The following is a 12,495-nucleotide window of genomic DNA, read 5'->3' as shown; positions in this document are numbered from 1 at the left end:
ATTTCGACAGCAGGGCAGGCCATCAATAGGATCAATACGTGGCCTTTTGGAGGGCAGGCGTTCACCCTAAACATGGAGGGAGGCTGTACCAATGGTGGGCCCCAGGGACCCCCCTCAGAGGTTCCCAGCCTCTTGGTCGGGGCCCCATTTGAGTTCACCTGATTTGCAAACGCAGTTGCTGGAATAAACTCATAACATATATTCTTAATGATGCATTGCTGATGATATAAATATTTTAAAGAGGGTCTCTAAAAAGTCCTTTATAAATAGATTGCCTAATGATTTTTAGCCATTAGCAATCTACTAATTATCAATTTCTCACACACACACACACACACACACACACACACACACACACACACACACCCCTCGCATCTTCCCTCTCTTGGAGTGTGCTGAATAATGAACGTCTCTGCTCCCCACCGATCCCTCACAAACAGAGAGGACTCATGCAGGAGACATTAAAGCATTAATATCATTACAGATTTTTAGATGCATTGTAGACGCAACGTGTTCAGATATCAGAATGTAGCAGTAACTCTAGGGTCTCTTGAAATGAATGGATAGACCTATCCATTACCCCATTGGTTACTGTGACAACTGGAGGATGACTTTCTCTACTCAGTGGGGAAAACGTCACGAGTATATCTGTGCATGTGTACACGTGCACAAAAAACACGTATATACATAAAGTAAGCCCAACCTAATCTGAAAAGGGTAAAAGACAAACATATTTACCATGCATTAAAACAATAGATCCAATAAGTCAATGTCGATGACGTTAACGATTTAGCGCTACCATGGTAACTCATATTTCACCCCCACAGAGACAGGGAGAGCGGCTTGAACAAGCTCGTACCAAGCTAGACCCCCCCCTGTGTTAACGAGGAGGACTAGTGGACCGGGGTGGGATGAACCAGAGAGTATCCCCTATAAAGGCTGTGCTACTTCAGTCCTCTGCTCACAGTGCCTCTAGGCCAAGCTTTTATCCTCCCTGGTATAGCCCTCGCTCTCCTATGGTACTGCTTTTATGCAACGCTACTATGCCAGGGGCCGTTTGAAACACACAGCCTACATTTTTATACCAGGACAGTTGGATTCTTCAGTTGGGCCAGTTAAAGAATGACAGCTGAACAACAGTAGCGGAGTGATGATTTCACTGGTAAACATTTGATCATTTAATAATTAATACTTACTTAATCTTGAGTTTTCCATTTGAAAGACTCAACACTGGTAACACAACCCCGGGCCAACCATGTTATCCCCGTGTCCCATCGCCTCCACAGATAAATAACATTTTTGTGCCCCCCTCTTCCTTTTCTCACCCTCTCTCGCCCCCACCGTCTCTCTTGCTAGTATCTGACAAGATCAGCCCAACGGCTCATCTAAAACAGATGTCTCTGACACATATCATAAAATTATGACAGATGTAATGACAGATGATACACATGTTAAATGATACATTTCCTTGTGGTAATAAAAGTGTTTAAACTGATATTCGAGCCCGGGTGGGGCAGCGGGGTGCAGAATGGTTACGGAGGCAGCATGCTAGCAACATGCTACCAGCCTAGCATGGTGCATGAAAACCCCACACGCATCCCACTGGGTCTCCATCTGCAGTCACATGCCTTCCCTCGACTGCTCATTGGCAAGGGAGCAACCACCGGACGAGGAGGGTACGACGCTTGGAAACACATCCAATAATAGTAGACAAACGCCACCTGGGTTGTGGGAGTTAGGGGGAGGGGGAGGAGATGTTTGCTCACAAATGAACAGCTCTGGGTTTGAACCACATTGTCCCCAGTCTGCCTGTAGGCATCTTATGAAGCAAGGTGCACTCCAACCCCTTCCTGCCCCTTAATGACCTGTCTCTGTACTGTCTAACCCCTACCTGCTCCTTAATGACCTGTCCCTGTACTGCCTAACCCCTACCTGCTCCTTAATGACCTGTCCCTGTACTGCCTAACCCCTACCTGCTCCTTAATGACGTGTCCCTGTACTGCCTAACCCCTACCTGCTCCTTAATGACGTGTCCCTGTACTGCCTAACCCCTACCTGCTCCTTAATGACCTGTCCCTGTACTGCCTAACCCCTACCTACTCCATGATGACCCGTCTCTGTACTGCCTAACCCCTACCTGCTCCTTGATGAGGTCTATCTAAAAAGTAATTGTAAGCCTCTTACTAAATGGCTCCCTGGTCAATGTTATTGGACCTCAAGTCCAACCAGGGACAAGACAAAGAGAGCAGAACACCTGGAGTGGGCGTGGCCTGAGCTGGTGCGTACCTGGCCAGGTATCTGTGTTACCTCCATCCCTGCAGTTTATTAAACAGACGTCCATAGATCTGGCCTCACTGAGTGTGAGAATGTGAGTTCTTATCTGTGACATCATGGTTATTTATAACTATGGTAATTATTTTTCCATGAGCCATATATCCCAGCTATAGGCTTCCCACTGGATCTCTATCTGCAGGCAGATATGCAAATACAGTAGGCCTCTACTGTGAAACTGGATGGGGTTCCTACAGTCCCGATTGCGGTTCCCTGTTTGCAACATGGATTGAAACATGTGCTCCTCTTCTATCCAAGTGCTATGTTCCCAGTGTGGCAGCATTTGGGTTGCGATATAGTTTAGGGAAATGCTGCATTTAGGTCATATTGCTGTCAGGGGCAATAAACATTGGATCATATGTATATCAAACTGTGGTTGCCAGGCAGAAATCCTTTCTCGGTTCGTGGGCAGCTGCAGATTATCACGCAGTGCAGTTTTACGGACGCATGTTTGAGCCTTTAGCGCTGGATCGCAGAAGGGAAAGTGTAGGCTTGGCTAGGTTTTAAAGCACTACAGCCAGACATTGATACACAGCCCTAGCATTCAGTTCAAACAGCATTGTTAATCGAGTGTGACCTCGGGTATCTAACCCGGGCTGCAGGGTCGGCCGTGTTCAAGCGTGCCTCGAGAGATGCCTGTAAACACGCAGCAACACGCCGTAGGAAAATAAAGCGAGGAATCAGCTATGGCAAGACTTCTCTTGGCAAGGGGAACAATAAACAAGACCTCCATCCATAAACGTCTCGTGTTTGTACTACACGATCTTACGACGGATCTCGTCAGATATGCCTCGATGGTCTCTCCGACCTCGTTATTTCCCAAACGCACTGGTCCGAAAAGGAGGAGGAACTCAGTCAACACCAGTCCAGACTGGTTGTGGGGACCAAGCAACCCACAACTGCGGACTCTTTGGGACTCCAGTACAGAGGTATTGAGATGGATAAACAGGGTATAATTGTTACTGTTTTTGTCCACCAGCCAAATAACTAGTAAATGTTCAAATGTTACCATCCTCTAAATATAGGGCAACATTATTTATTTGGAATCTACCAGCACCATGGCTGGTGGATGGTCGTAATTTGGTCACCTGTGGTCATACCAAATATAATCTTAAAGGAGGTAGACTCCTTGTATAGTTTCATTACAGTGCATGTTCTACAAGTAGGACTGCAGACTGTGTACTGTATGAAAAGGAGCTTTGTATTATTTAAGGCTCTTAACATCCTCAAAAGATCAGCGGTTATAAAAGGTATAGGTTTACAGTATTTCTTCGATCAAGGTCCTCAAATGCATAACTGGCGCTATTGGCTACGTGCTGTTAAGAGTTTAGCAGCCTTCACATAGTGTACTTCTGCACAAAGGAACAACACTACAAGATGGCATCAAGCCGGGCCTTGAAGATCTTTATGCAACAGAATAGATAACAGATATATGGCAAGGTTCACGTCAGGTCTATGTCTGCTGTGGCCTACCTAAGATATAGCTAGAGAGAGAGATAAACATATATTTATCTATAGATATAGTCAATAACCTTTATTAACCAATCTTCCACCCTATATATTAACCCATCCATACTATGCATTAACAATTTATCCTATATTCATTCAATCACCCTATAGTACCCTTATATTCACAGGTATACTAACATTCACCTTTATATCATTAACCCATCCACCATATATATTAACCAATTTTCTCATACATTCACCCACAGTTGTGTCAGTTAAGAAAACAAATTGCTAGTAGTTATAGGTCTAGCTCAAAAACAAGTCAGCTACACGTCTGAGTGAATGCCACTGCCCTTAGGCAACAATAAAATCTAGGTGCGGTAAAAATAGACATTTGAAAAAGCGACGGGCATGTTACCCAATCAGGTGATGAGTTCATCATCAACAGGTAGACTTCGATCCTTCTAAGCACCCATAGAACCATAAAACTGTTCAGTCAAGACAATATGCCTACAGTGTTGCTGAGAGTGAAACATAAGAGTGAAACCATAAGAAAGTAACAATTTCTAAGTAACCAAATCTTTTTAATAGAATTGCCAACTCAAAAGGCCTACCCATAATACACACAATCGCTAAATAGGATACATTCGGATAACTGAGATGTTTTAACTGCAAGGAAAAATAAACGTGCACATGACTAAATAGAACAATGATAATGCAGTAATCCACCTTACCATCACCTACACTGAGGGGTAGGAACCGAAGCCAGCCACACACACGCATCTACAGCTAAATGATACAGGTCCCCAACAAGCGGTACAACTTATGAAAATGTAAAATATAAAAGGTTTATTATCATGTATCAATGCTCATACCCTAACAAACATATCAAGAGGCAGAGCCGCTTGAAGACCACACACACCAACCCTGGTATTCTAGAGACATGCTAAACTTCCTGGTTTCAGATCCCCCACCACTGAACCCTCAGAGAGTTTAAATAAGTACCCTGAAAGTGGAAGTGACATCATGGTTTTCCAAGCCATGACAGCATTTTTTATATAGACACCAGACCTTGGCCCGGACCTTGGCCCGCATCTACATGCCAAGGCCGACGGAGGGGTCAAAGTTCACTATTCTTTAATTTCCACCATTTGTTCCTCAGAGACAACATGGCCGACAGCCAGTTATTAGTGCTGTGCCAGCCATTCGGGTGACACTGCAGAGGTGAATGCCATTTCATCTGCAGAGTGCCGTAACACATCTCTCTTTAAAAGCCATACCGGGTCAGATAACAGCCAGGCACAATGTGTAGTTGTAATACTGCTACAGCAAGAGACCCAATGGTTCATTTCCATAACGTCATGCAATCTGATTTCACCATAGTAATCGCCGGTTGCGATAACATTGAGCGTTACAAGAAAAATAAGTGTTAACTTCCCCTTTTTTAATACAAGCAAAGCAGGGGTACGGTTGATGGTTACCAAAAAATGACAATCTGGGTCATCTGGGTTCAACATAAACTGAGTCTGAGCGGATGGATGTCCTCGGTGTCAACCATATGTAGCAAAGAGTGCATATGTAGCAAACACTTTGAGCAACGCACGCCTTCCTCTTTTTGGAGAAAAGATAGGCTTTTGAGAAGGGGTTTGTTCCAATACAATTGAGTTCCCTAAAGAATAGAGGCTTATGTAGATTAGGTCGTGTCAGTTGTATTAGTATATAGCCTTTCATCACAGTCAGTCTCAAAATGCCACCACTTGACAGAACAACACCCTGAGCTGTCTAAAGGTCTTAAAAGAATACTCTCCGAACCCAGAGGGGAGAAACCCTGAGAAGGAACTCAGAAGAGGGGTCCAGCAATTAAGATTATGTTTGGAGATAGCAGTTCAAATATTAAATAATTATCATCATCAGTAGTAAATAAATTAGAAATATGAATTATTCAACATTAACCAGGACACCGACCTCAAATGCCTCGAGGCTCTCCTCCAGAGGCGGTCAGGTCACACGGGACCAGCACAGGACTAACCTAGCTCCTCTCCTACCCCTGACAGGGGCGCTGGGATGAGCTGTTCTGAACCGTAATGGTCCACTTAGTAATATAATCCTCTCCTACATGATGGCTTCCGGCGAGCGAGTGGTCATAGTGTCAGTCGGCACATGGCACAGTAAAAAATAACTTTGTTCAGTTAGATGGACGTTATTCGGAAGAGCTTCGATCCAGAATCACTCGTTCAAGGCAAAATGGGTCACAGGCGCAGAAAGATGCGTCTTTTCAGAGATATAGGAGACCCCCGCTTTGAGTCATTTCTAATATATCACCGATGAAAGGTAGATATTACTCTTCACACTGGTCGACTAGTGAGACATAATGAAGTCCTTAAATCTACGATAGCAACGATCAAACTTGTAGTTACACGCTTTGATTTCGACGGACACGTTTTGTGGTAGCGCATTGAGACTCTAGAAAAACCACACACACATACACACACTCCTCTACAATGAACGCGGATGAATGACAACTGATTTAAAGTTTAGTTGTGGCGGTTTTTATCACATCGAGAAGATCAAAATGATGTGTATTTCTTACCTTGATGCTAGCAGGCAAGGAGAGCACTCGACTCGATGGCTCAAGAAAAAGCGATTTGCTTCTTTGGTGTAGTTCGCCCGATCCCAAGTTCCGAACGTACCAATCGCCGCTGTTAACCGAGCCCCTGATTGGTTGTTCGCGGAGGAAGCCAGCGCCCACTGTGCATTAAAAACCTGATTGGTTAGTGAAGGAGCGAAGTCCCGCCTACCGTACGTTCGGATCGTGGGATGGAATATTTCCGGGTTAGATGGTCGGCGTCACCGGTCCGCTCCACACCGGGGACCCCGACTCCTCCCACTTTGTTGTGTTCGGATACTTAATTTAAAACGTTTTAAAAACACAGCTCCCTTTCATTTGTTTATACCCGGTACATGGTTTCACTATATTCACCTGACTGTTGTTGGCCTACCACAACACATCTTAGAAGATTTCCTCTGATATATTTCATTAAAAGGAACCTATTGATCGAAAAGCATCGGCTTCAATTAGGCCTATAAATGAATCTATTTTATTATTACCCCAGAAACAGTTCACATGAACAGAAAATATATATAATAAATAAACAGTAACTACAAAAAACGGATTAGCAGTAGGCCTACTTGTACATGCTTTACATTTTAAATAGTTCCATTGTACAAATTGTTGCTATATAGTCTTAAGTAATGATCGATTAGATTCAGTTTCAATAGTAGGCGTTTATGGAGAGAAAAAAAAAGAGAAGCACTGCACCTGATTGTAATTGGCGTTAATTGTGAGGTGCGATACTTTCTCGCATAAAAACCAACATAATTATCAGAACATCACCAGCAAGGTAGTCCAAGCACAAAAATTGGTTCTCGACTCTAAATAGAAGTCTACTGCAACTCTACGAAGAAACCCTTCAACATGGCCAAGGAGAAGACCCACATTAACGTCGTCATTATCGGCCATGTGGACAGCGGCAAGTCCACCACCACCGGCCACCTGGTCTACAAATGCGGGGGCATCGACCCCAGGAAGATCGAGAAGTTCGAGAAAACCGCTGCTCAGGTGAGTCTCCTACTATACTAATGTGCAATTTCGTTTTATTTTCTTTAAACTATGTTATAAAACCTTAACCTCGTTGCACCAAGATGGGCAAGAGCTCCTTCAAGTACGCCTGGGTGCTGGACAAGTTGAAGGCCGAGCGTGACCGTGGTATCACCATCGACATCTCTCTGCTTAAGTTCAACACCCAGAAGTACAGCATCACCATCATCGACGCCCCGGGCCACCGGGACTTCATCAAGAACATGATCACCGGGACATCGCAGGTGGGTTGGGAGGAGGGAGGTCTCCGATCTCGGTTAAAATCGTATAGTTTGTTTAGACCTGAACCATTAACCTTTCAACTGCAGATATTCACTACTTTAAATGTCTTTACCTTAATTTTCTAGAGTCAACCATTCTAGAGTATTCTGTGTAAATGTTACATTCTGATCCACTTTTGCCCTGGCCCCAACATTTGAAAATATTATACCTAGGACTAGCTACAACTCAAGTCACTAGAGGCTGCTAATGGCTGACTTGCGCAGTGCTGGTTTAAATGTTTCGTTCAACATGTGCATCTTTGTTCACCTTGTCTTCCCCAGGCTGATGTGGCGATCCTCATGGTCTCTGCAGCCAGAGGAGAGTTTGAGGCCGGCGTCTCTCGCAGCGGTCAGACCCGTGAGCATGCTCTGTTGGCCTACACCCTCGGCGTGAAGCAGATGATCGTGTGCGTGAACAAGATGGATCTGACTGAGCCGCCGTACTGCCAGAAGCGGTACGATGAGGTGGTTCGCGGGGTCACCATCTTCCTGAAGAAGATTGGTTATGAGGCCTCCACTGTGCCCTTCGTGCCCATCTCCGGCTGGACGGGCGAGAACATGATCACCCCCACGCAGAAGGTACTGTCGTAATGTGACTTTCTACTGTAACAGATCAATGTTGAGGTTTTTGTGTCTGACGGTCTTAATGTTCTGGGCCCAGATGTCATGGTTCCAGGGCTGGAAGGTGAAGCGTAGGGAAGGTCATTCCAGTGGCAGAACCCTCCTGGAAGTGCTGGACTCCATCCAGCCTCCCATCCGCACCATCAACAAGCCACTCCGTCTCCCCCTGCAGGATGTCTACAAAATCGGTGGTCCGTATACTTGATCCCACGACATCCCCATCAATTACATTTAACCTTTTCTTGCTAGAGCAACTGAACTCCAGCAGAAGTTTCTGATGGCTACAGGCATGTTTGGTCAGTTTAATTGGGTTTAGTTTAAATATATTTCCAAATGATGCTGGGACTCAAATCTTTCAATTAATTGCTAAAAATAAAGTGGCCGTTTCCTTGGTGACCCTAGCACTTGTTTTCCCCCACAGGCGTCGGCACAGTCCCGGTGGGCAAGGTGGAGACGGGGATCCTGAAGCCCGGCATGACACTGCTGTTCTCCCCGGCCAAGCTGACTGCGGAGGTGAAGTCCATCGAGATGCACCACCAGGGCCTCCAGACGGCGCTGCCCGGACACAACGTGGGCTTCAACATCAAGAACGTCGCTGTGAAGAACCTGCGACGAGGAGACGTGGCGGGGAACGCCCAGCAGGACCCGCCCACCGAGGTGGACAGCTTCATCGCCCAGGTCCGTCTCACACAGGGCGGGTACTTTGTTTGAAAGGCAGGTTGTTCAATTGTTTGCGCTGCAGGGTAGAGAAGAGCGAGCCATATGAGACGTTCACAGTCTTATAGAGGGGTGGTCTCACAACGCTAGGGATGAGCTTTGTTTGGTGATTTGGGGCAAGCTACATTGGGAGTAATAAACTCATATGTATGGAAGACTAACGCATCACGCTTTAGATGACGTTACCATGCCACTACTGTTGTCTTGACAAGGGGTTGTAACCTGCTGTCCTCCTTCCCCAGGTGATCGTGCTGAACCACCCGGGCAAGATAAAGGCAGGCTACTCCCCGGTGCTCGACTGCCACACCGCACATGTCACCTGCCGCTTCCAGGAGCTGAAGGAGAAGCTGGACCGCCGCAGTGGGCAGAAGACGCAGGACCTGCCCCAGATCCTGGTGTCCGGGGACGCGGCCACCATCAAACTGGTCCCCAAGAAGCCCCTCTGCGTGGAGAGCTTCTTCAGCTACCCCTCTCTGGGTGAGTCCTCAACTAGTGGGCTCCTCTATTAGTTGAGCTTGCCACGTTAAATCAATCAGGTCTTTTGGCAATGTTTGCTGAGGAAGCCTACTAGTTGGTGTTTTGGGGGAAATGGACAGCATCTGTCTACAGCATCCGTCTACAGCATCTCTGTAATCTTTTTTCCATGTTCCCCTTTAAGAATAAATTGTTTGTCGTAGGAATACATTTACTATGCAACATCTTTCCTTTTGATTTGAGCCGTTTCAGCTATTTTTATTTTTATCTCTTTATATTCCTCCACTCAACAGGACGCTTCGCCGCCAGAGACCTGAAGCAAACTGTTGCCGTCGGAGTCATCAAGTCCATTGAAAAAGCCAGCTCATTGAAATCGACCCAGAAGAGCCAATTGTCTAAATAAGTTTTTAGTTTGTTTACCAGTACTCTGGTATGATGGCTTCAGTTGTATATATAATTTTTTATTATAAGTGAGTCTTGTGTTGCAACACAAATGTTATTTATGTTCTCTTAAAACATTGGTTTTAATGTTTTTGTTCCCAAGACTAGGCACTTGATGGCATTTAATTTGAGATGGAAAACTGAAAGTTGAATTAAAAAAATAAAAAAAAAAAGCTGAGTGACCTTGTGGTAAATATTTAATGCATGTCCTTACAAGTGGCGTTAAACGAGACCTAAACCCACATTTTTGCTAGTTGTATGATATGGCTTGTTCCTAGGCGTTCTAGTACTTGAACTCTTACTATAGTACATGGTGGTGTATCTTTGTATACGGAATAGGTTGACTCAGTTGGTTCTATGAACATCCTTACTGATGTCGTCAACCTTCTGAAAAATGACAAGTCACTTTTGGTATAAGGGTCTGCTTGTAAATATTGATTTGCAATACCCAGTTGGTTAAACCTGTTTGGAGTTTCCAAGTCAACCAACCACTGGATAAAACTGATTTAGTGCTAGATTCACTTGATGTAAACCAACTGGACTGATTAGAAAGAATGGACCAGATGCACTTGGGTACAGCACTTTAATGATTTGAAATGGTTGTGTACATTAGAACTGCATGGGGCCATGTCATACCAGGTCTACTAAACATCTAGTGGTGGTGTAGGACCAGCTATCAAAACTGGGGGGGGGGGGGGGAGTATGGTAGGACACGATACAAACTCATGAGAACGGTCTGGTGCTCATGATAGTCACCCATTGTGAAGACTAGAACTACACGAGCTGTTTGAAGGCTGCTAACTGGATATTGCTGAGGTGTCCCACATGATCACTGCAGGACTCCTTGCACTAGTGGTTAGAGCGTGGGATCGCTTGTAGACGTGAGCCGAGTTAACTTCATATGGGTTGAAATAACTGGTACCACAAGCCTTGGTGTATAGACAGTAGCAGCAGGTACCTACACTCACTGTAAAACATGTACACACAAAGCAAGCTGGACAAGGGAGTACATTTAATCTGAACGCGGGAGAGACGCGTGGGGTCATGTGACCTATCTCTCACGGCCCAGTCCCTGTTCCGTTCCCGTTCAAGGAGAGTGGTTGACTCAATAGGTCGGTAGAACTTAATATGAATAAAACTAGTGCTCCTCTGCCCGTACAGGTCGAGGGCCATGTTAACGTGTACACGTTTTGTACATTAAAACATGTATGTACACTCACACACACAAATATATATATATTTACATACATATATACACGGTAACAGCATAAACGTAGACTTCAGGTAAGTGCTAAGGGTTTGAGAGTGGCCTGCTGGGGGCCATGCTATAGAGATATAATACTGGTAGAGAAAAAGAAAACACATGCATTCTTTATACAGCCCCCCACACTGCTGGGGAGGGAGGGGTGCTAACTAGTCACAGCACCCCAGGGTGCACCTCTCTGTGCCCCTCGCTCGGGGCTCACAGAGAGGGGGGATGGTGGTCAGTCACTCAGGATGTGGACGAAGGACATCGGGAACACGCCCTTCCTGTCCGGGAAACCCTCGACGTGCCCGATCTGCAGGAGAAGACGAAGAGTAAATACACGCCACTCTGCACTTCATACATGCAGGGGTTCTGGTGAAGCTTTTTTTCACTTGAACACACGTGTTGGACGCGGAGCTACTTAGAGCCGTAGTGTTGCTGTTCTACTTGACCTGTCTGCATAGTAATATGTCTATCTGTGGTAAAAACCACTGCAGACTAGTTTATGCCATAAGGTATACTAAGGTAAACTATAGAAAGTAGACGGCTACAGCCATTTCACCAGGCTCATCAGACTATAGATAAGACATCAGCACATTTAAGGACACCTTTTTCCGAACTGTGACTTAACCGAGGGCCTTTCAGGATGGGGTTCCACTGAGACCCTACCGGCTGCCGTCATGGTTATAGGCATGTACTCACCCACCACTCCTGGTCCTCCTCTCCCGTGACGATGATGACCTCTCCCTCCACAAAGGTCAACTCGTCGTCGTTATCCGCCTGGCAGTCGTAGATGGTCTTCACCCGGCGCCCTTTACTCTTCCCCTGGAAACACATCAGCAGACACTTCTAGAAGAGCACCCTCTTCATCTGTATTGCAAAGGTACACGTACTATACAAATAAAGCCCTAGGAACATTTGACTATATCTATTAGCACTAAGAGTATTTGACTCTCACTCGCCTTACTGGGAGCCTTTGACCCATCACTAACAGCACTAGTAGAAATTTTACATTTAACCATCAGCAACTCTTTGAGCATTTGACCCATCACTAGCCTAATGCAGTGCCCGGAGACTCCAGTTGTTCTGCCTCGGGCCTTGGTCAAAGGAAGGGGCTTATGTGACTGTGCCTTGGATTAACCTTTGGCTCCATGAAGACAAAACACGTTCATTGTGGGATGTAAAAATGTTAATACCAATAAAGCTAAAGCGATACAACTAGTAAATGGTCTGATTGCCAAAGCAACACAACCCACATTTGTCCGTTTTCAATCCTACTTTATGTGAGGATGATTGAC

The 12,495-nt window shown here is 45.4% G+C and overlaps 3 protein-coding genes across 3 annotated transcripts in view; 1 reads left to right on the top strand and 2 right to left on the bottom strand.

Moving 5' to 3' along the window:
- Positions 1 to 6,450, bottom strand: part of fam49bb (family with sequence similarity 49 member Bb) — a 30,187-nt gene extending 23,737 nt beyond the window's left edge. Inside the window, 1 exon segment of the mRNA XM_079754762.1 lies at positions 6,371 to 6,450. The gene's annotated coding sequence lies outside the window, so the exon portion shown is untranslated.
- An 805-nt stretch (positions 6,451 to 7,255) lies between these two features.
- Positions 7,256 to 9,913, top strand: eef1a1l3 (eukaryotic translation elongation factor 1 alpha 1, like 3; the record flags this gene model as incomplete). The annotated part of the gene is made up of 7 exons (XM_079754761.1): positions 7,256 to 7,399; positions 7,483 to 7,662; positions 7,981 to 8,277; positions 8,360 to 8,510; positions 8,741 to 8,997; positions 9,279 to 9,513; positions 9,804 to 9,913. 7 exons carry the CDS (start codon positions 7,256 to 7,258, stop codon positions 9,911 to 9,913), a joined length of 1,374 nt encoding a protein of 457 aa, XP_079610887.1.
- A 615-nt stretch (positions 9,914 to 10,528) lies between these two features.
- Positions 10,529 to 12,495, bottom strand: part of asap1b (ArfGAP with SH3 domain, ankyrin repeat and PH domain 1b) — a 44,091-nt gene continuing 42,124 nt past the window's right edge. The window contains exons 27-28 of the mRNA XM_079754760.1: positions 11,900 to 12,022; positions 10,529 to 11,510 (exon numbers count right to left, since the gene is read on the bottom strand). Coding sequence (XP_079610886.1) covers positions 11,436 to 11,510; positions 11,900 to 12,022 — 198 coding nt within the window. The 3' untranslated portion in view covers positions 10,529 to 11,435. The remainder of the gene's footprint in view (positions 11,511 to 11,899; positions 12,023 to 12,495) is intronic.

This window comes from Pollachius pollachius (assembly GCF_949987615.1).
Source record: "Pollachius pollachius genome assembly, chromosome: 17".
NCBI lineage: Eukaryota > Metazoa > Chordata > Actinopteri > Gadiformes > Gadidae > Pollachius > Pollachius pollachius.
The sequence above is the reverse complement of the archived record's forward strand: the minus strand, read 5'-3'. Positions and strand labels throughout refer to the sequence as shown.